At 40.3% G+C, this 24,054-nt stretch overlaps 1 protein-coding gene across 3 annotated transcripts in view; it reads right to left on the reverse strand.

The window, feature by feature from the left end:
* FBLN5 (fibulin 5) overlaps nucleotides 1-23,901 on the reverse strand; it is a 61,895-nt gene extending 37,994 nt beyond the window's left edge. Inside the window, exons 1-5 of one of the 3 annotated variants that reach the window (XM_038139887.1) lie at nucleotides 21,070-23,901; nucleotides 11,988-12,179; nucleotides 9,810-9,864; nucleotides 7,322-7,370; nucleotides 5,920-6,162 (exon numbers count right to left, since the gene is read on the reverse strand). In XM_038139887.1, the coding sequence (XP_037995815.1) occupies nucleotides 5,920-6,162; nucleotides 7,322-7,370; nucleotides 9,810-9,864; nucleotides 11,988-12,079 (439 nt within the window). In that variant the 5' untranslated portion in view covers nucleotides 12,080-12,179; nucleotides 21,070-23,901. Of the gene's footprint in view, nucleotides 1-5,919; nucleotides 6,163-7,321; nucleotides 7,374-9,809; nucleotides 9,865-11,987; nucleotides 12,792-21,069 lie in introns of those variants that run through there. The other 2 variants (XM_038139885.1, XM_038139888.1) reach the window with 2 other exon arrangements.
* Nucleotides 23,902-24,054: the final 153 nt, after the last annotated feature.

Below are 24,054 nucleotides of genomic sequence, written 5' to 3' on the forward strand. Positions count from 1 at the left end.
TGTTTGTCTGGAGCTGTATAATGTGGGTTTATCCAATGGGACAGGATTATGTTAAGTTTATCTGTACTCCAGGATGTGAATGATCCTTCTTTCATTACTCTCCTGGCATATAGTCTTGAACCTTAATGTACATATTTTACATTTTCCACATGTTTATTTTACCTGGCTTGTCTAGTCTAATTAGATTAAATAATTAAGGGGAAACCATCTTGAGTTGTGCTAAAACATGAAACAAATACAGCATAAGTAGAAGACGACTGAAAAACTCCAGGATCAAATGGCTGCTGAAAGCTTTTGGAACTCAGATATTCCTTGAAGCAAATAGGAGATACAGGTAAAGGGCTTGGACTTCCCCTCTTCTCTGATCTATGCAGAAACATAGACAAAAGTGGCCACTGAATTCCAGCCAGGTTAGTTCACTGGTGTTGTGGCTTAGAAATGGTACTTTCCAATTTAGTACTCCCACCACAAAAAACACAAACTGCTCTTCCTGCCCACTTCTACTGGAGGCACAAAAGGCATCATAGGTTGAGACAAGAACAGTATACTGGAAACAGCAATAAGATAAGAAAATTAACAATAACAGCAACAATATTAATGACAAAAGTGTACAGAAGAGAGTGATTCACATGGCAAAAATGCTCTTTGCAGCCTGGACAATAAACAACCCTGGATGAATTTTCTCAGCTGGAAGGAACCCCTTCTTCCTGGAAGACACAGTCCCTTTGCCTGCCTGCAGCAATGACATGAGGGGGTACAGAATAACCTCTGGGTCCTGACCATGCCCCCTCCAGCTGCTGCAAAAAATGAACCCTGTCCTGGCTGGAACCAGGACAACTGGGGAAGTAACTGAGTGCCACATGTCTCACATTGAGCTTCACTGCTGTAGAATTATTAAACTGGACCTTTTTCTCCTGTCTGTGTATCTTTACATGATACTTGCCTGGAAGTCACCTGCACACCTGTCATCCCCTTGTGAAATTAATCTTGGTATTATCCTGAAAATGAATTTTATTTCCCTTTAGCCCTAAAATATCCAGCACAGAATCACAGAATCATTCGGGCTGGAAGGGATCTCTGAGACCATCAAGTCCAACTTTTGACTATGTTGTCCCCTAGACCATGGTACTGAGTGTCACGTCCAGGTGTTTCTTGAACACTTCCAGGGGTGGTGACTCCAGGAATGGCATGCTTTATGGCAAAGCCGGGAGCTGAACACAAACTCCTCCAACCCAAGCCTTAGCCAGCAGCTATGAACACTTGAGATGCTTGAGAGTAAACTTTTCTGTTGCTATGGCAGCATGAGGTCTCAATTCACGTTTCCTCCTACAAAGCCCATCAGGAAAACCATACTACAAGTAAAAGCTACATATTATGGCCCTTAATTTAATCAGGAACTGTCAACATACTTTCAGAAGTCTGAGTTCAGCCTCTCACAGAATCTGTTCTCATGCAATTATTCCTTCTTTTTCTGGTTAATTTGGACATGATGGCAGTCATTCCCTAACAGGGATCATAGATAACCTGCAGGACCTGGCCCTCTGGAGCAGCAAAAGAGATTGTCTCACAGACCAAGAGGAAAAGGGAAAGACACAGAGCTGAACCAAATAGGGTTAAAAAAGGAAACACAGGAGTGGATTCTGTTGTTGTTTACTTTATACAAACCCTTGCAAGGCATAATCTCTTTGCTGCATTTCCCTGCTTTTATTCCTCCTGTTTCTATATGCCCAGAGAGGTCACTAGGAAAGTCATTAGGAGGAGGCAGCCTGGCTTGATGGATAAGCCACTGGATAAGGAACTCTGGGCTCTATCCCAGCACAGCCATGTGCCTGATGCAAGACCTGGGCACCTCCTTTCAGCTCTCTGTCTCTTAATTTCCTTCCCCTTTCCCCACACAGGAACATCTGGTTCCTTCATTTTGCTTGAAAACTCATCTAGACATAGGCTGCTTTTAATGAGGTTGGGCACAAGACAGGGCAGTACAATTGCAGGCTAGGATGTGGGGTTTAGGTATGCTTGCAATATAAATGATAATGATCTAAACCCCATCTGTGCAAAGGTAATCTTTTGAAGGAAGCAGTTTCACTCCACAAATGTAGGACTGGGGACCCATAGATGGGGAATGTAGGAGGTCCTGCCCATCTCTGAGAAACAAGAAAAGCTGAAGCAATGACTCCTGCACAAATGGGGCATGAAAAACAATTCCCTCTTGCACTTGGAGACAGCATCCTTCCATTTCCTTCTTCCTTTTACCTTTTGCTTTAAAATAATGATTATGTTTTGTTCTTTTTTTATTTTTTTTATTTTTTGATTACCTCCTCTGCCCACCTCCTTTCCCTCTGTATCTAGGTCATACTCATTTCACCTTACACTTGTAATTTTCCTAGCATTTACCTCTCTGTCTTTGAGGTCTGTTTTCTCTAAACTCTCTATTCAACCCTCTCTAACTCCATCATCTCCTCACATTGTGAGTTTTGTAGTAATTTGAGAGAAAGCAATAATAAGAGCCCACCCAGTTCAGTTCTTTCCACAATGCCCAGAAAGATCTGTGTTTGAGGCATGTTTTGAAGATCATTGTAAATCAGGAAACAGCAAGGTGGAGTGAAAGGAAACTGGAAAGAGCTCTCAGCTTACGAATGTATAAAGCAAGAACACAGGCCCTCACTCCAGTAATCTGGAGCCAACAGTTACTAGACCAAGTTCCTTGTGCAAAAAGTCATTATTATGACTAACCCATTCTGTATTTATAGAGAAGTAATGTTAGAAGACAAACAGTTCAAACAGTGCTCTTGCACTAGATGTTCTTTGCTTTTTTTCTGTATGTGGTCTTTTATTCCAACATTAATTGTGGTTATAAATCATTCCTAACCTGCTTTGGAATGATTTACAAAAACTCTGTGCTGTCGAAAACACAGACCACTTACATATACAAAATATAAAGCACTCAGCAACTCCAGGGGTAAAAAATACCACGTATTAGTAATCAAACCCACAGAAGACTTAAGTAATTAACATTAAAACATTTCTCTATCTGCTACCACAAATGGCTACAGGTACTTCTGCAGAACACAGAAGACACTGGACTGGGCAAAGCCATCACTGGCAGGTGTCTTTGAGACACATTTGAGCCAGGAAAAGTTTTGTTCTCATAAAGGACAAGATCTGGAGATGAAAGAATCTTGGCAAGACTGAGTGGTGACCAGGATAGGGAAGGATTGTGGACACTTAACCATTGTCTATGACCATCCAGGCCAGACAGGATGAGGCCAAAAAGCTTGAAAGGGAGAAGAATGGATAATATCTCTTCTTTTGCTGCATTGAAACATATCAGCCCCACGAGGGGGAATGTTATGTGAGCAACCAGGGGTGCACATTCCCTTGAAAGCCAAGGAATGTGGGGCCTTGGCAGGCAGGCCAGGTGCCAGACTGTGACAGAGCAACGTTCTTGCAGCCTCCCTACATTTTGTGGAGTGGTAGGAAAAAAAAATAGAAAGAGCTTGTTAAAACTCACACAACTTTCAGATCAAATTTTTTGTCCTGTTTCACTTTGGAAGTCTCTTGAACAACCTCAGTACTTCAAAGCTGAGGCTGCAAATCTCCCAGTTCCCAGAAAATGCTCCTGTATTTAATAAGCTGTTTTGACTGAAATTCAAAGTGAAAGTAAATATTTCTGTTGTCCTAGCAGTAGAAAATGTGACTCTGATCTGTAATTCCATATCTGACCAGACAAAAATTTGTACTCTGTTAAAATCTGCAGATTGCTCAAACACATTGGCACAAGAATAACTCTGGTTCCCCTGCAGTCAAAAGCAGAAAATCTCATTATCTCTAATGGAAATACCTTTGACTAATTTTATTGGAAAGAAGGTGCTAGAGGGTTGTGTCTGAACACCAACACAAAAAACCTGTTATATAGTGGCCCAGCTACTGGGTAAAATTACTTCTAGTTCATTCTTTTCCACCCTTCCACCACACAATTAGCCCTTGAAGCACTTTGTATCCTAAGAACACGCTGAATATGGACAAGGAGGTAAGCAAAGAGCAACTGAAATACCATTAACATGAGTGATGCTTATAATTGGCTTATGGATGCTGTGATCCTGTGAGTCAGACTTTATGGAATGACCTGGGTAAAATTTTGGTTGCTCTGGAGGATCCTGTCAAGGTTCCCTGATGTCTTGCCTCCAAGGACTTCAAGCATGGCACTACACATAACCTTGTTAACTGCTCCAGGAATCCTGGAAACAGGGGATCAGGCCTGTCCACCATCACCACAGTGAGACATGGACCAAATCACTCCCTTTGGTGACCACACTTTCCATCCTGGGGCACACAGATATAAAATGCACACAGATACAACAATAAATACTGCATCAACGTGGTGAATATTTCCAGAGAATTTCACTAAATAAAAAATGAAATCTAACCCAGCAGAGACCCCTGACAGGTCTTGTTTTCTTTTAGTTTTGTTTTTCTTCCATTGTCACATCATCTACCCAAATTCAAATCTGACGTAGACTTACAAAAACTGCCCCCAGCTTGCTGTGGTACTCAAAAGGCAGCCTGTCCTTTCCCATGCACTCACATTAATGTCTCTCATCACCAAATTTTCTTTACAATTAAATCCCAAATATTTGAAAGTTAGGATGACTGAAGTGAACAGCCCTGACTGAAAAAAGTGTAAGTTCTCCCATTTCTGCCAGCATAAATAGGAACATATGTGCCATTTGGAGGCTGGAAAGTTCACTGTAAAAGTTCCCTAAATCTTTCTGGTTTGATTATTCTGGTTTGTATGGAGCAGACCAGACAGTATAATTCAGAGGTTTCATTTCCACTTTCATTTCAGCACTTCTTTTCTACTAACTACCCCATTTCCTGAATCATCTAAAGCAAAGTGAGCAAAATGAAAACAAGGAAAGCACTCCTAGAAATCTACAAATCAGTAGATAAAAAACCTGATTGATCAATTTCCTGAGATGAAATGGACAAGAGGCCATTTTCAAAGACTCAGGTAGTAAAAACGCTTATTTTTCCATGATTCCAGGATTTAAGACCTCTTCAAAAAAACCCAGGGTTTATGATTTTCCTTTTCTTTTTTTTTTTTTTTTTAATTTTTAATTTTCCAGTCAATATTACTCTGAGTGCTGGTTAGAAAATATGTTTTTCCCACCTTGGAAAGGACAATGATTCAAATAAAAAAAATGTATCCCAATGTTAGCTGAATTTAACTTATAGACTATTTAATTATAGACTTTCAAAGCTCCTGTGAAGCTCTTGTGGTCTCCTCAGTAGGAAAACAAAGAAAATGCATCAGCTGCAACCAAGTCCCGCCAGAAATTTGAGACAATAGGGCAGAATAAGCCCAAAAGACAAGTCAGTTTTAGCTCTTGTGTTTTTCTGCAGGAGTTTTGAAGTAAGAGCTGTTCCTTAGTCTAAAGAGAGGCAAAATTCTCTGTTGAAAGCTCATGGCTTCTCTGGTTTAGGCTTTTTTTTCTTGTCAAAGACCAGCTCACATACAGCCAAGAGATGAATGAAGTTTCCCCAGGCTCCACCTAACACTTCAAATGAAGTGCCACCTTCTCTCTTATGGACAGAATCAAAAGCATAAAAGGCATGCTTTTGATGCACTGACAAATCAGCTGCCATCAGATGGCTGTTTATCTCATAAAAACATTTCTTCTTTCATGAAAATGCCTTTCCTGCTTAAATAACAGTACTGAGTCATATGTTAGCTTGCATTGAATAATGATGATATGAAACATACAGCTCGTATCCTTAAAAAAATTTTGACTATTGACTTCAAAATACTGGGCTTGACTGCTGCATTAACTGAAGGACAACTGCAGGACAATTGTTTCTGCAATGTCAGACAAGCTTTAATATAAATGGAAATCTAGAAGAACGATTTCTACTACTTACCAGCACACTGATTGTTTTCATCCAGCTGGAACCCAAACCGGCAGATCAGAGGCCGGGTGGCAGTGGGGTAGTTGGGAACAGGGCCTGGAGCTGGGGGCGGTGGGTACACGTTGGAGTAGGGGCTCAGGTACGGCGAGCGGTACACCGGGTTTGTTCGGGGCACGCACAAATAGCCACCGTTCTGGTTGACACACACCATGTCTCCTCTGCAGGCCTCAGGAATAGTCCGACACTCGTCAATATCTAGAATGAAATTGCAAAGGTTTAAAGAGAGATTGCTCCTTAATGGGACCTATCAAAAAATAGTTCACATGTTTTTTGCAAAACTTTGCAAAAAAAAAATTATATTCTCCATCAAATGGCTAATCCTTCCTTGTGGAGCCTCACTTTGAAGTTAGATTGTACTAAAACAGGAAACATCCCTTATATTCAACATATCCTGGGATCTACTTGTTTTACATCACTACAAGAGGATAGAGGGAAAGGACAAGGCCTGCTTTGCTGTTCCATAGAAGTTTAGTTCAAACACTGATTTACACATGGCTGCAGCGTGTTACTGCCTGATCCTGCTGGAGGGTCTGTCCAAACCACAACATGCAGATCAGGATTTCAGAAACTGATGGTTTGGTCTGCCCAGCTGTGAAATTTGGATCCTGCTCTGGAAGTCTCGAGTTCCATCCCTCCAAGTTAGGGATGCTCGAATCTGGGAACACAGTTCAGGCCTCTTTCTTGCTTTGACTAAGATTGTGGCTGAATTAAATTTAGAAAGATGTAACTGGTTTAGCCAAGTTGAGCATTTCTCTGGTTCTTGGGCCATAGAAACAGCAGGCTACGGCAGGATAAAAAATCTGCTGCAGGTTTTCCCCTTCTGTTTGGGTGATTTTATGGCATGTAGAAGATGCTGTCCTGGAGACTGAATGCCATTGACAAAAAGATGCTACTGGGCAAAGTACAGATTTCCTTACAATACCTCAGCTCAGTTTACTTGGAGTTTCAGTTTCTGAGAATGGAAGACTTTATTTGAGCCTGCAGGTGGAGACAGGCAACAAAGACATTAAAATCCTGAGTTTGAAGGAGAAAGAGAAGGAGGGTGAACAGCCCTCGTCCTTTGGCAGCTACACTGAGCTCCTATCAAAATGCATCATTGTTATTTGAGTAGCCCTGACAGCCTGTTAGTATCTCAACAATGTCAAAGATCAGTGCTATGTAAGGACACACACACATACACAGACATATTTATATATACACATATTTTTTGTATATACATGTCTACAAACACACATATTTGTCACACAGTAAGAACTTTTCATCTAAAACATAGTAAGAGCACGACAATATTAACTCAATAAATTCAGGATTTCTGAACCCAAATTTAAATATACTGATTTAATTAAAGTCCTACCTAAGCATTGCCCAGAGGCACGGTCCAGGTCAAACCCATTAGTGCATTGCTGCTAAAATGAGAGAAAAAAGGACACTCAGTGATGGTGAATGAGAGATTTGCAGAATCAAATGCTCATCTGGATTCTTATGATTAGTACAATTGTTCAGCATGATACATCAAAATAAAGCTCCTTTCCCAGAGGACAGTCAGCAAGCCATGAACCTGAGGCCTCAGCACATGTCCCTGCCCCTTAGCTCAGGAGCGGCACCCTCAGGTGATGGCAGTGTCAGGCTGTTCCTCTGCCCAGGGGTCACCAATGTGTTATGAGTACAGGGGTACAGTGTGTTATGAGTTGTTAGCACAGAATTACAGTCTTCTAGTTTGGGGTCTTGTTTTTGCCAGAACAGGGGGGTTCATCTCAAAGGTACTTGTTACATCTCCCACAGGCTCTGAAGCTCCCCAGACAGCCCATTCAGCACACAAAACGTCAGGCATTGACTGATCCGGAGCCACAGTTGAAACATAACAAGCTTAAAGAAATAAGGCTCTTCCTTTCCACCAAACCTGGTAATTTTTAGAGGATAGATCTTTACACAACACGTTATAGGCATTCAAGGTTACTGGAAGCCTTGTTCCTTCCTATTCTGCTGGTCATTATCAGGGCTGCAGTCCTGAGTCTTCAGTACCTCCTCAGTGACCTCAGCATCTCTAGAATGGTGAAGATCCTGGTGATAATGGTTTCAAAGCCTGTTAAAATGATTTTCTGCTCTTCCTGGTTTTTGACTGGGCCTCCAGCTATTTAGCAAGGGACCAAGCAATTGACACAAGCACAGGATCTTCCAGTAAATAGGTTGTACTAGGCAATGTAAGCAAGAGATATCCAGGAAACAGGAACCACTGAAGCCACCAGAGGGCAGAGGGATGGAGTGTGTTCAAGATTCTTCCTTTTTTTTTGTTGTTTCTTAATGATAAAGACACTTATTTTTGGACTTTATGGAAGAAAAGAGTGGAGGAGTAAAGTACTTAATTGATGTTTGGAAAAGTAGTAAGTTGTAGTTGGGAGACAAAGGGTTAGAGGGGTGAGTCAGTGGAAGTGGGTCATTGCAGAAACCCATATTGCAGAGACAGGACATGAAGTGAAACACATGGCATTGTTTGGACTGCACCTGCCACTTGCACATATGAATATACAAAACCACTGCTAGAAGTGTCAGACAAGTATGGAGGGATTCTGCCTTCATTTGTTTTAGCATTCCATGATGTTTTGGTATCATGTTGTGGAAAGCCAAGATATTCTAATGGGAGAATGTATAACCACCCTCATGTTTTAAGGAATGGATGTACCCTACCTTTTGTTCTCCTTTTTGTGTACATACACTACACCTAGGACAGCTGGAACAGCTCAAATAATTGTTAATTTTTTTTTTTGGTCAAAAAATGATGATTCAGAAACATTGAAACTACTGTAGGACTGGTTTTAACAACTTTCTAGCACTTTAGTCTAGAAAAGATTCCAATATTGTCAAAATTATCAGTTTCAGTATCTTCAGAAAGAACTCATTGCTGTCATTTCAGCTTAAAGTTGCTTTTTCAGAGCAACTTCAAAAATCAATTTATGTTACAAGATGTTTTTATAAAAATTCTAATGTAAGCAATATTTTTTAAATTATAAAAACAAACCCTTAAAGACATCTCAAAAATTCTCCAGGGGCATGAAAAGCATTTCCCATACAGATACAATAATCACAAAAATATCAATAAGCATGACCTGTGCAGGAAATTTTCAATGTAATAGAAGAAAAACAACTACATTTCAGAGGCTTTTGGCAAAGGTATTTAGAAACACAGCTCTGGACACAGAATATATGTGGACTATCAACTAGAAATCCAAAAAACATGCCTTTAGGAACAGTTTTTCCTGATTTACAATCACTTGGAGCCCGAGCATACAAAGAACTAGTGATTCTGCTATTTCAAGAACTGGACTGCTTTACTTCCATCCACCCTTTTGAACAGAAAGGGGTTTGGGCATAAGTGAAAATGAAAACTGGAATACAGTCATTCAGGATCACAGTCAAAAATTAAACAGTCTGAAGACTTGATCCTGCTATACACAGAAAAGATGTATTTCTATGAATGAATTCTCCAAATATGGATGTTTCTCACAATAGAACCAAGTGGTCTCTGGTTTCATGGGATAGTTTTTCTTATTTCCTGTTCCAGGAGTGCTCAGTTTAGAGGCAGAATCAGATTTTCAGTGAGGTCCAGGTTTCTACAGGGATATTTTGCTGAGCTGGCAAGGATGAGTCAATAAGCTCAATCCATGTTCAACTCCAGAATCCTGCTGGCTCCAAGTTCTCCCCTCTAAACCCTTAGACCACACAACTTCCTTTCCATGTAAACCCCAGACCACAGAGCTTCCTATCCACCTGCTAGCCAGTTAAGTTTCATGCCATATAGCACTTCAGTACAAACCAGTACACACATCTCTGCATGCACCTCTCACCTGTGCTTTTCCCGGGCTTGAAAGGCAGACAGCCAGTGTGAAAGCAGTCAGTATCCTGTAATGCGCATAGAAAATAGGCTGAAAACCTTCTTATATCCAGGCTTGTTACATAGAATTAAATATACATGGACAAATTAATTTCTAGTGACACTTCAGTGTATTCCACAGTTTTGCTAACATGAATTTGGCCTTTGGAGAAGGAGCGAAATAACTGTGGGCCAGATTCAGGTCTCAGACCATTGGCTCTGATGGTACTATGGTTTTATGCAACTGGGATTGAAACCAGACTGTACATGTCTATGGACTAATCTAATTTTTATGACGCCCCATGCAGCAGCTGTTAAATGAACAAGTGTGCAATATACAATAAAGCGGTTTTTCCCCACTCTGACACCTTTCTTTTGCAAAAATGAAAGCTTCTCTTGCACACCGTGCAGGTTTTACAGATGGGTAAACCCAAGCAAGGCCCTGCCTAAGCTCACAGCGTGAAGTGTTGGCAGGGCTGCAGACATGTCACGCAGGAGGTCCTGAATCCAAGCCAGCTGCTCCAACCGCTAAACCGCATTTCATCCCCAGGAGGCTCTATCTGAGATGAATCCATTTTCTTGGGGCCAGATCCTGTCCCTTTACTCAGTCTTGAAGGAGACACACTGTGCCAGGTCACCAGCTACCAGAAACTGTTATCTTCAATGGAGCCTTCCCCAGCTACATAATTTTCACATCTAGTGCTTCCTACTGGGTCTCTCTCCACTGCAACTGAAAGACGAGGCTCGCTCGCTAAAAGAGCCCTACGTCTATTTTTGGAACTCCTTACCTGGAGCATAAAAATTATGGTCAAGTAACCTCCCTCCTCCAAATATTTACTAACAGATAGAAAACCATGAAAGCACAGTCAGAAACTACTTTTTTTTTAAAGTCCTGTGGATTTCAGTGTTTTCTGCTGATTTATATAAAACTTCCTAGTACCATTAGACCCACACCTTGCTTATCTTGGATTCTAATTCTAAATGGCACTTGGATACAATACATTCCCACAAAACCAGTACAGGAAGCAGGGGATATTTTAGGTAGTCTTAGTTCTGCTACCCATGTGAGCTGCCAACTTTCTCTCTCAGAGCTGTCCCTGATTTCCAGAGTGCAGACGCGGATTCTTACACAAACTGAGCTGCTGAGCAAGACCTACAAATGCATCAGACAAAACCACACACAATGACCGACACATTACAACAAATTTGACAAGCTCTGAAAAGTAAACATAAAACCCTAAAATGGTTGTTCATAGTGCTGTGGAGACAGATTGTGCTCGTTGGCAACTTTTGAGTGACAAGAAAAGGCAAATTCTGCACAGAGTTTTCCTTAGAGTACATTACATTGGACTAGCATTCGAACTACAATTCTGTCCATTTAGGCTTGCACTTAATTTATTGATTCCTCACATCTTTTTGAAGAGATTTTAAAGTGTACATTTCTATAAAGACTGCAAACTCACTTTGCATAGAGTGAGAAAAGCATTGGGAGGGAATACAACAGGTTATAGCAGAATACTGACATATGCAGCAACTGGGCTGTGCTGCACATTGCTGCAGGACAGTGCACGATAACAAAATCCCCCATAAAACAGTCAGACAAAACTCAAACATTTTTAGACAGTCTTTAGTTTCCTTTGCTACAAGATGATATATTCTTTCCTCTTGGCGGGGAGTGACCTTACTGCCTCATACATGTTCTGTCTGCACCCATGATCTCAATTTGCTCGTTATTTAAGATCTAAAATCCCCTCAAGTACTATTAACAGACATGAAGCACAACCTATCAACACTACATGCAGCTGGTCACAGTAGCTTGCCCAGCAGGCAAAATATTTTAAACTAGTAATTAACTTCTGCAATAGTAACTAATTAACTTCAATCAATCACTGTAGCCAGTGGGATCGTTGCTGCTGCTGTTCAGCGCACCCACAGATGCGCAGAGTATAAGCACAGATCAAGAAGGAACTCGTCAGAGACAGCACAGCTTTAATAACAGGCAGATCGTCTTTCCCCACCTCTGACCATTGAGATCCCATCTCTTTGCAAATGGCTTTTGCAAGTGGATTGGCATAACATTTCCCTGCCACAGCTATTTTCCACAAGTAGGTTTCCCGTCAGTAAGCAAAGAAGTTTCATGCATACCACTTACCTTCTTAATCCTTGCATGTCCAAAACCGTTGGGGAAAGGTGGAAAAAACCCAGAGTCTGTGCTGATGAATAACTAGAAAGTTTTCCAAACATTACCCTCTGCTAGCACTTCAGTTCCTCTGTCATTTATAGTCCAAAGAATGAAATGGCAAGTAATGGAGAAGATCGGGAGCCGTCTGTACCTCCTCAGACACTGGAGAGAATACAGAGAAAGCACCTGGTTTTGCTTAGTTCTCTTCTGTAATTCAGCATTAAACCAATTGGAGGAGGAATGTTAAAAATGAACACTTCATTTTCTAAGTATGTTAAACAATGCAAATGGGGGCCTCAGCCTGGGACAGCTGGTTTAGATTACAAAGCTCACCAACTGGCTAGACTCCTCACAACAACCTCGAGGAGCCTGCCAGGATAAAACACTAACAGCTTGAAGGAAAGCCTCTCCCGCTGCAAACTTCACAGTTAAATGTGCCTCAGAGCAGAGAGCACCGTTATTGGACAGAAACCCTTATCAAGGGACTGGAGAAGGGAAGGGATTGTTTTCCTTGCTCTGAGAACAAAAAAAAGTCAGGCTTTTTTGGAGGCCCTCTAGCTGGTGTCCTGGACAATGAATATGCAACACTCGCTGCTCTGTGCCAATGGCATACTGATGAAAGGTCTGACCCTCTGGGAGGTGAATAACTTGAATTCATGATGATCACAGCTACAGGAACTATATTGCTTGGGGATTATTTGAAAACAGGAATAAACAAATTAAACATTCAAAGGAAAACAAATGGCTTGTCTGCAAACACTGGCTCTTTTTAAACTGACCCCATGCTTAAGGGAGCAGTTTATGATATGAAATATTTCTTCAGGAAAAGCATAACTTACAGATCTCCAGTTATGACTGAAGAGGAAGAAAATAAAGTACTTTTTCAGGTGTTTTGCAACTTAGCCACAGGCAGAGCTTTAGTAGGTCAAGAAGAACATTTATGGGATGTGAAAGGTAAGCAATCAGATGCAGCAAAGATTATAGTGGATCAAAGAAAGATGAACAATGAAATTAAAGACAGGCATGGACATTAAACAGCTACTTTGAATTTCTGTTGAGTGTCGCATTTGAGAAAACCCTTTATTTCTAAGGAACCTGAAATTATTATCATACATCTCTGTGTAACAGACTGAGAAACAGAAGTAGAGTTGATACAACAGATAATAATAAAATTTGCCTCTAAGCATCGATATACAGCTTGAGATACAAGGACTGAGCTGCTTTAGAGGTGCTGAGCCCCCACAAGTTGTATTGGAGCCAAAGGGAAGCTCAAGACCTCTGTGTATTGCTAACTGGCTGTAATTGTCCAAATTACCTTTCAAAAATGACAGCACCAGAGGCTCCAGGCCATTTCTGACAGTTTGTCTCTCAGTGAATTTCTTGCATCACTTGCACTGCATGGAAAATTAAGCACTCACCTGGAATCATTCAAACAGTGTCCATACATTTGCAGATAAACAAGATCAATTTTACTTACTTTTAATAAAGTTCCCAAAAGCCTAACAAAACCTTGCACAAGGGACTTCTTGTCAAGAAGCTGCTGGGCATGTTGTGAAGTTTTGTCATGGGTCAGAAAACAGGCAAGAGAGGATAGAAAACAAAGACCAGGAAAATTTTCAATGTGGCAAATGTTTAACAGTGAGTATTCTCACTGCTCCATACCACCAGAGTTTCTCAATACACTCAATAACCTGAAGAGCTAACAGATCTAAGAGTAGCAGTGCTTACTGTATGTTAGAAGTGTGAAAGATCTACTGAAACAATGAGAAACAGCTTTACAGGAAAGCAAATGCTCTGAGCATCCAGCTGTGTGGACGAAGAGCTTGCTTCATCTGATAATACTTCACTTGCTAATCCACTGAATTTTTCTACAATCACATGGTAAAATCATTGCACGCATGCCAGAATCACTGTATGAGTGCAGCACCAGTCTGCTCCCAAATAGTTGCCTCAGAGTTCTGATCCATCAGCCAACTGGCAGAGGTGCTCCAGCCCTGGAGACAGGAGGTGAATCCAGATCTCACCACCTAAGGGGCTCCCTTAAGAAGAAATACTGTACAAATGTTTTGATTTTTCCTGTCTCCATCTGACAGCTGGAGTGGATAAAAACCAGAGTATAAAAAGTGTACCAAACCACAACCTGGGCTAGTTTACAGCTTGGTGACTGTTTTTTTTCCAAAATAAAAGGATTTGATGTTGTGGCTAAGTGGAATTTCTGCAGTACCTTTCTGTAACTACCATCAGTCACAAAACAATGAGATGTAGCCACAGCCTTTTCACAGTTCTGTTTGGTATGAAGGGTTGTATAAGGGAAGGATTTTGTGGTTTATAAGCCCCCTTTTGTTCACCCTATAAAAATGAGCAATTTGATGCATCTTTCAACACCCTGTGCTGACACCTTCAGCATTTATGCTTAAGATGTTGGCTAAACTTCATATGTAGTGGTGCTCTCACTTCAATGGTCTCAAATATCCCTCTGAGTTATAAAATCCATTACTTTATTTAGATTAACTTGACATTGCCTTTGTCTTCATGAGGAGGTGCAGAACTGTCCCCAGTATAAAATGGGGCTCTGTTAAAGAACTATGTTTTCAAAGTTTGCTTTGTGCATAACTAGGGTTGAAACTATATCTCCAATTAAGACTTGGATTTTGAAAATTGTGTAATATATAATAAGGGGGACATAAAATGTGTTGTATAACTTTACTCTCTTTGGATGAGACAGCTGCACATGTGAATTGAGCTATGCTCCTGCAGATAAAGAACAGCATTGGATGAACAGGAGCCCTCAGCACTGGAGAAAATAATCTAACCGATTCTAAATGCTAAGACAAAAGCTGTAAATAGGTCAGGGAACTTAAGAATAGTTAATTACATTTAGCATCCTGAACAGAAAATCTTCCTTGCAGAAACAAGTCTTCTTCCTCCAAGTTTCACAACATTTCATCTCTTTTTTTAAATCAGATTTTGTTCTTACATTTCTCCAGAACCACATCTGTCAGACACCCTTCTTGGATGTTCTTGTCTTTTAAAAATTCCCCCACTCTGAATATTTTCAAGAAAATTTTCAAACAGTGAGAAGAGTCAAAGCATTCAAGTCTGTATGGTGGTAGATCTGTGAGCCTGAAGTCATTCTACATGCCAAGCCATAGACATTAACCCAGCCACACAGATCTAAATTCATTAAAGGATTTTCCAATAACTGATACTTTAGGCCCTACATGTCCAAGATTTCAATGCTAAAAATATTCATTTTGCTCCTACCAAATCTAATGGAACCAAATGTTTTTACCAGCAAAAATGGTAAAACAGCAAAACTGCTAGGCACTTGCAGAAACAACTGTGTTTTGATAGCATCTAAGCTTAAGGAGATTCAGAAGTCGAGCTTTTGCCTGATGTGGAGATTGATCTAAGTGTTCCTGGAGACTGCCAAGTAAGCAAGCTTTTGATATTGTTACATGTTGATGTTTCAACACAGGCAGTGATTTGACATACACACATTTCACCTTATTACCCCTTGAATACCACCACATGGGAAACATGGTCTCAAACCCTAATTCTGCCTGAGAAAGAGTAGGGCTCATTTCTTTCACCTCCCAGGAAAGAATCTCAGTTGCAAACTCCAGGTGTTTGGGGAGGGCTGCCTATAATTTTTCAAAGACTACCTTAGATTATCAGCTGAGGTCTGCTTTGCTCACTGTCTAAATTATAACTGCCATCTGATAACATGACTGATGAAATAACCTGTTCCAGATGGCTCAGGCCAGAAGCTCAAAAGCACATATTTTCCTTTTCTAGCCAAACATAACACAAGCTAGAATTAACAGTGAAAATTAACATAGTATGCAATTGTAAAGACATCAGTAGTACTAATTAAAATGTACTGGGAATGTAGGATCCCTGAGATGTTGTGGTGTGTTGATCTGCAGCTCACAGTACAATTTTTAGGAAGGAGAAAATGTAACAGTTCCTGTTGTGCTGCCATCTCTTGGGGCTCAGCTGCCTCAACAGTTCCCACCTGCACGAGGTATCCATGCAAAACACAGCCAATACAGCACCCCTTCTTTCTCCTGTGCAGGGATGTCACCTGTCTGTCTGAGGCACATGTTCCTTTGGGCAGAGCATATTTTTGGTATTATTGCTTCCAAAGAGCAGCGTGCTGAGCCCCACTGCAGTGTTGTACTGGGTGGTCTCACAGTGCCCAAGCACATGGAATAAACACTTAAAATCCTTGGTTTACTCTAACTCTGCATCTTTGTCCTGGTTTCAGCTGGTGCTAAACCACACCACTCCATAGCTGTACTCTCTTCACAGGTCTGTGATCACTCTGATACTCTGTTCATTTCTAATAGGCAACTTCTTTCAGGATAGAAATTACCAGTAGAAAGCCCAAGCATCACTGTACCCATTCTGAAATGCAACTACTCTAAACATGGACTAATATCTGACTCCACTTTACTGTTTGAAAACACTACTTGTCCCTTTGGATAAGGAGTATTAGGATCTAGCACATACATTCCAAAACCCAAACAGCCCAGTGAACTGCATCTACTGTAAGACAGAACCATTTCAGGAATATTCCCTCTAGCGAGATCAGGTTTGTTGTTCATGATAACCTGTTTAGCTGTAGTACTTTCTAGGACAGTCTAAGAAGATGCCTGAGGCAAAGAAGAGTAATATTATTGGAAGAATTCCTCAGTACTGTTCAGGGTTTTTTAACCCAATAAAAGTAAGGTAAACAAGCAAACTAAATTATTACTGTAACTTTCTCAGGAAAAAAAAAATCAGAGCCTTTCACAGCATTTTTGGTGTACGTGACAACTCTCAGCAGAGAGTAATAATTATTCATGGTAGTAGTTAGTTTGCAACAGCCTGCAACATATTTCTTGAGTTTTCAAACTTTAGATGACTGACATTTGTACTTTTAAAATATTTTCCTGTAAAAAGTGTATGGAACATCATCCTCTACCTAAAGACAAAAGATGTATTTGAGAACTCCCATCTCCCCCTTAGTTGCTCTGGGTATCCAAGAACAAGGTGCCCCAGCCCACTGTTCATATTTTACTTTTTTTTTCTGTTGAATCCCAGCATAGCTCTGGTAACTGCAGTTCACATTTTGCCTGAAACTAGACAGATATTTTAGTTTGTTTTTGTTTATTTTATAAGATTGACATGTACATAAACTGGGCTGTAGCCTTCTCTGCATTTTTGTCAAATGGTCTAGACAATGTGGTTGAAAACAATGCCCTTTAATCTTGTGACAAAATGTTTACCAGTGCCTTTTAACAGCAAGCATAAATTCTTTATGGCCCATTGCAGCTAATAATGACCTTCCATAAATAAAGACCTAAAACTCTTAATATTTCTGGACCAAGACTAAAGTCTGTTTCACTGTTGGAGCAAGCCAACATTCAGTCTTCACAAGTGCCTGGGATACATAAACCATTGGGCTCCAATTACGACCAGACAGTTAGAAGTATGTACTAAAACCCTCCTTAGAAATATTCAGGACTGATTTATTTTATGCTGAAATGCCTCAAGACTGCTGAGTCTTTTCAGTTTCCCAAGCCCTTTACTAACACAAGCACCACACTGGGCACATCTGGCAGGATCGGGTGGCACCTTAGAGCAGCTGACTGGAGACAGTGGTTCACCTTCACTGGTTAACCTGGCAGCTTTCCCTGGCTGCTGGGCATCAGTGCCAGTAAAACATCAGCTTCATCTGTGCTTCCTCAGCTTCCAGGTACTTTAATTCCACCACATGAACTTTTATATTTTAGGTGGGTTTTGTGTTTGGGTTTGGTTGTTTGTTTTTTTTTTTCATATTTAGTTGGTCATCCTTTCTCCTTTTTATTCTGCTTTGGCAATTCACTTTGTTTTTATCCAGAGCAAAAGATCAGCCACTGTAGCATTGAGCATATTCTGTGTTTTCCATTAAAACACTTCAGGTTCTGAATAAACCCAAACAAGTCTGTGGAAATGCCATCTCTCAACAGGAGTGTTTGAATGTTCACAAGTATGTGCACTATTTTTGTAAGAGCACCTGCCAGAACCCTGGTGATGAATCCAGAGTAGAAAATATTTGACATCAACCCTTTCTTCCAGAGCTTCTATTCTTCCAAGTGGTGGAAAACATTCCCTTTTTAAACATGCTTCACTCTCACAGGTGAATGAATACAATATAAGCAAAGACTCCTGGCTTCTTTTTCCAATAAGACACTTGGCACATTTTTGGGTCTTTTCCTTATCTTAAGATCTTTGGGGTTATATGTTAGTCAAATACAGGAGTAACAGAAAGTTTCCCTATAAGGAGAGAAATAATGTTGACTGTTTTATACTTTCTCAACTGCTTTCCTAACCCCAGAAGACATTTATAAACTTTTCTTCAATTTAAGAACTATTACACTTAATTTACTTACTCCTACAGCAGGGATGACATCATTCCACAAATTACCTGTTTACTTTTGTGACCTAACCATGCCGTTCATAAGAACTGGCTGGGAAACTGGATGGTAAACATGATGTGTGTTGTCTATTTTCAGACTTATTATTCACTGCTCTGCAGCAACAAGTGCTGCTGTAAGGTAGCAATTTAGCATGCTGAATGCAGAAATTCCACTGAACAGGGAGGTACTCCCATTTCCTAGTTGTGCTATATGTGCTGCAGAGCTTACCAAGTCCAAGTCTTGAGACGGGATGCAGTTTCTAAGAGAGTCTTTTTATTTTTTTTAATCTGCTGGCTTTTGCCTTGAGTTGCACTGGTTGCCACAGCAGAAGGAGATGAGCAGTAACATGCCTTCCCTGTTCAGAAGCAGCCTGGCCATGCCCAGGGCTCCCATCCATTCAGGAATTGTGGGGTACCAGAACTGCAAGCAGCCATGTGAAAAGTCAGTGGAACTAGACCCATCTTCCAACAGAGGCACTTGTACTGCAAACGGAGTCCATTGCCAGAGCCTGATAAATCAATCAGTCCCCTTTTTGTCCACAGTTCCATAACAAAATTCAAGAAGTTGAAGTTGTGCCAGGTAAAGAAAATAGAAAAGAACAAAAACTCTGACAGGTTAAATGTGAAAAACAGAAAGTCGGGCCAAGAAGGTTTGAGAAACAAATCATAAGAAGCATACAAGCTAATAATAAATTCTTTTTCAGACACACCAAGAGCAGGAAAACTGCCAAACAGTCTGCAAAGCCAACAGATGAACAAGGTATAAAAATAGTGCTTAGAGAAGATAAAATCACTGTAGAAAGTGAAATGTTTCTTCTTCACCTACTTTTGCTAGAGAAACTTCAAGAGATTACCATAGCAGGATGAAAGGAAAAAAAAAAAAAAAAAAGAAGTAAAAACAAACAAATAAATCCAGTTTGGGAGGATATGTCTGAATTGAAATGCCAGCAGGAGAGGTTGTAGAACAATCAAGAAAATGAAGAAAAACCATTCATCAGAACTCACTTGACATTTAGAAATTAAGTGTTGTTAACTGAATTAATTATGACCATTAGCAACAGCTGAATTGTTTATCTGAATTGCAATCTCTCACAAAAGTGCCTTGGTGGTAGAAGAAGTGAAAGTACAGAATAAAATCCTGTATTTCATTGGTTTATGTATAATGGTTAATAAAATACAGAAAAGTAAACCCAAAATATCTGGAAATCAGTAGCACAGCACAGGAGACAGTGAAATTCAGGAAGAATTTCACATGGAAAGGGTTATTAAGCATTGGAGTGGACTGCCCAGGGAGATGGTGCAGTCACCATCCGTGGAAGTGCTCAAGAAATTACTGGATCTGTCATTAGTGCTATGGTCTAGTCGATGTGGTGATGATCCATCAAAGGTTGGACTCCATGGTCTTAAACATCTTTTCCAACCTTAATGATCTGGTGATCTTTTAGGCATAGATTTTCTTGGAGATTATCCTTAAGAACTACATATCTCAGAAAAATAGCTCTGCTCCATATAGACATGTAGAGATTTATTTTTGCATTTAGTCTAGCTCTGTGCATTTGAAACTGGCTCTAGCCAACTCCATTTGAGTTTTAGTGAAAATCTTTCCATTTATGAACTAGATTGCCTAGTCCCATTTGGCCAGGGCAGTGAAGGCTTCAGGTTGCCAACAAAGCATTGGGCAATTTAGGTATCTGTACAAAGCAGTTGGAACCACTGATTCAGTTCAGGAGAAGAACATCAGAGTGCAGCAGGCTCCCGCAATCTCCAGCCCTGCCTACTTGTCAGGTTCTGGGAAGCACACTCTGTTCAGAGTCAGTAAGGACAGAGGTACCACCTGCATCCCTTCTGCCTGCCGTGGCACTCTGCAGGTCCTTCATCCAGAGCACTCTGCAGACAATGTGCTATTCAGTCTGCAATTGGGTCCAGACAGATCTGGTAATCCTAGTTATGACTCATTCATTTTCTTTAGAAGCCTGTACTCCTCAAATTTTTTGTAGTTTCATAATAAGCCTTCTCTAAGTTAGCTGAAAACTGTTACATCTGTTACTATTCCTATTGTCAAAAATAAGGCAGTGTTCTGTTTGCCTTCATTTTTATTGGCACCCACTGCTTAAGCGTAGAGCGAAGTGCAGTCTAAATATTTTCCAAATCTATTTCCAGAAAAAGTTTCAGTTTTAATTATTATTTTTTCAATGCTCCAGTCTACCATTCAAAACACTTTCCTTACTATAGTTTTACTCCGGCTACAATTTAGCATTGTATCCACGGTATGGCATGTGAACCAAAACACATAGGTCAACCAGAATCAACTCAGTAATTTACTTGTAGTTCTGAAAATACCCTTTTATTACAAACAAAAGTATCACTCAAATACTTTAATACCTTATAACAATAAGGAGAAGTACTGCAGGAGATAAGGAAACATTTTTACATAAAGGCTAATTTTACAGTCTGTGGTTGGCTTTCTCCATGACTAGCTGAAACCTGAATCCTGTATTTCCCTTTCTCTATGCAGCTTCTTGGACACCTGCCCCCAAACAGTGTCTGGAACCACTCTCATGGTCTTTATTCTCCTGAGAAAGTAACCTTATCACTCTCTACAATTACCTGAAAGGAGGATGTAGCCAGGTGGGAGTCAGCCTCTCTTCTTCCAGGCAACCAGATGAGAAGACAGCAGCCTCAAGCTGCCCCAGGGAAGGTTCAGGTTGGACATCAGGAGGAATTTCTTCACAGAAGGGGTTGTCAAGCAATGACACTGTGCCATGGTCTAGTTGACAAGGTATGTTCGGTCAAAGCTTGGACTCAATCATCTCAGAAGTCTTTTCCAACCTAATGGATTCTGTGAAATAATGTTTGCAGCTTGCATCTCTTATACTTGTTCCCATTTAGGAACTAATATTCTTATCCAATTTCTTATCCCTGGTTTACTCAAAACTGCTACCACCTCTAACTGTTACTCTATTTACATCCAGTTGCCACTTTGTGGCTTAGGCTAAATATATTTTTTTGGTCATTACTACACTAACTGTTCAGGAAACTCATGGATTCAGGCTACCTAAGTTGTACAAATGAGGGAAGCTTTATTTAGTTCTAAAAATCCAGCTGCTTCCACCAAACTTAATCTGGGCTTCTGTCTTTCTCTGCAGCCTTGAAAAGGTCAACATCAATTTCAAAACTTTAGAACAGCCTTAGCTCCCTACTCCCTAATTTACAAAAAGTTAGATTTGAAGTGTTATAACTCTTGGGCATTCTGTTCTCAGAGGGTTGTGTCTAACAGTGCTTCTCATTCTGGGGAGTCAGGAGATGCCACTGGTCAGTTTTTACTACCTCAAAATCAACCATCTGACTTTGCTCACCTTGTAGGAGAGCCTTAGCAGAAAGCCGCCAAATGACAAAATATGCACCACTTAGAGCATGGTTGTTTGTTTTTTTTTCCTAACCCCTTGGACTATTTTTTCCTTCTTTTTCCTAACCCCTTGGACATTATTCCATCAACAAAAATTAGATACTAAGTGGGTATACTATAGTGCTGGCTGATAGCTACTATTTCATAAGTGACATGAAATAAATAATTCCTAGCTGCCTCAAATCTATAAAACCTCCTTGGTCTGTACTTCTGTATCTGATCATGCTGCAATTCAATCCACCTTACAGGCAGCATCTGATGTCAAAAATGAAAACCTTGGGATTAACCACAGGGTACTGCCAAGATTCCCTTTACCTTTGTGATCCTGGCTGATATTACAACAGTATCCAGGCAGCTCTCTGAAGAGTTAGATGTCCTTCACACTAAGGGAGAAAGAACATTCCAGGTTGTTGGTACAAGGGTCAGCTCACTCATTTTGTTAACAAACGCAAAACATGGATATAAATAACTTATTTCCCTGATACCATTGGTCTGTGGCCTCTCAGTGCTTGCTGCAATGCCACATGTCACACAGCTTCTAAACTCTCTTCTATCAATAACTGGCAAAACCCTCAAATAATAGTTGACTGTAATTCAAGTATCATAGTATTTTTTCACTTTTCCCACAGACTATAGATTGAAAGAGGGTAGGGTTTGATTATAAATCATGATACTAAAAATAAATTCTTCCCTGTGAGGGTGGTGAGACATTGGAACAGGTTATTCAGAGAAGCTGTGGTTCCTTCCACTGAAGTGTTCAAGGCCAGGCTGGATAGGGCTTTGAAAAACCTGGTCTAGTGAAAGGTGTCCCTGCCTATGACAGCGGAGTTGAAAGGTGTCCCTGCCTATGACAGGGGAGTTGGATGAGCTTGAAGGTCCCTCCCAAACCAGACCATTTCATGATTCTATGAAAATACTAAAAACCCAGCAGTTTATCAACACAAGCAATAGGAAGACCTTAATTAACTGCTAAGTCTTCATGAGGTATGTAATAATGTGAAATACTTACAAGGCAAGCATCTTCCATTCTGTCTCTTCTCCTTCAGCCATCAGTCACTCTGACACATAGCCCAGATCACCTGCCTTATTGGTAACTACTTATGCAAAACAGTCAAGAATGACAAAAAGGAACAATAGTAAAATGCAGGGGACTGGCACTTGGTAAAAAAACCAGTTATTTCTACACTGGTCACTATAATGTGTGAAATTATATTGCTGTGACTAGCTGGTGTAATGCAGAAAAGTTTAAAAACTCCCAAGCCCCACACCGTACATTCCTTTACAGTGGCAACTAGAAAGATCAACCAGTTACTTCCTTCTCTGTGCATGGAATGCAGGATAAGCAAAGAACAGCAAAAAAAATTAGAAAGTCTAAAGACAAGAATGGAAAACCCTAACCTTCATTTCCCCCCCCTAAATCAATTCATTCAAAAATGAATCTGTCACTAGAATTCTGTTACCTTACAACTAAAGATAACTGACAGCTTGTTAGACCAAAACTAGGAGAATCAGACACCTTTTTCTCCTTGCAAAAGCCACAGAAAACAATTATGTTAAATGAAAGAATGAAAAATTTCAGCTGCTGCACCTTGTTAATAAATTCCAGAGATTTTTTTTTCCCTCATGCTGCTGTGTGGAAAACCCACACAATCAACAGGACAGACTACATGAGTCACGTATGTACATGTGGGAAACTGGTAAGGCAACTATATATGGAACAGTTATCAAGAACAAAGTAAACACAAAAGAAAAATTAGAGGAAAAAATATATCTACTAATCATTCAATGAAAACAAAGCTTGAATGTTTGTAATGGTCTGTGAAACATTCAAAGGAGGAAGAAAGAAACAAAGTAATGAAGTTGTTCTATACTTTTCTGTACAAAAGTACTGCCTGGAGCACAGAGCCCGGCAGATTTCCAACAAAATACCAATGTACCTGTGGAATGAGCTTTAGAACAGAAACCTCTAAGCCATGAGGATTTTCTCCATATTTCAACAGAGCTCACCTTCTAGGACTTAAGAAACGAAGCCTTTTGTATCTCTGCTGTAGAAGATTTTTGTCTCCATCAAGGAGCATAAGGAGGAACTCTGAAGTTCTTCAGTACCTCTGCTTGGTATTAGATTTCCCTCTTCAAACTCATAGCTTAGCGTATAAACAAAACTGATTCACAGCATGCAGAAATAA

Source organism: Motacilla alba, chromosome 5 (genome assembly GCF_015832195.1).
Source record: "Motacilla alba alba isolate MOTALB_02 chromosome 5, Motacilla_alba_V1.0_pri, whole genome shotgun sequence".
In the NCBI taxonomy this organism is placed as follows: domain Eukaryota; kingdom Metazoa; phylum Chordata; class Aves; order Passeriformes; family Motacillidae; genus Motacilla; species Motacilla alba.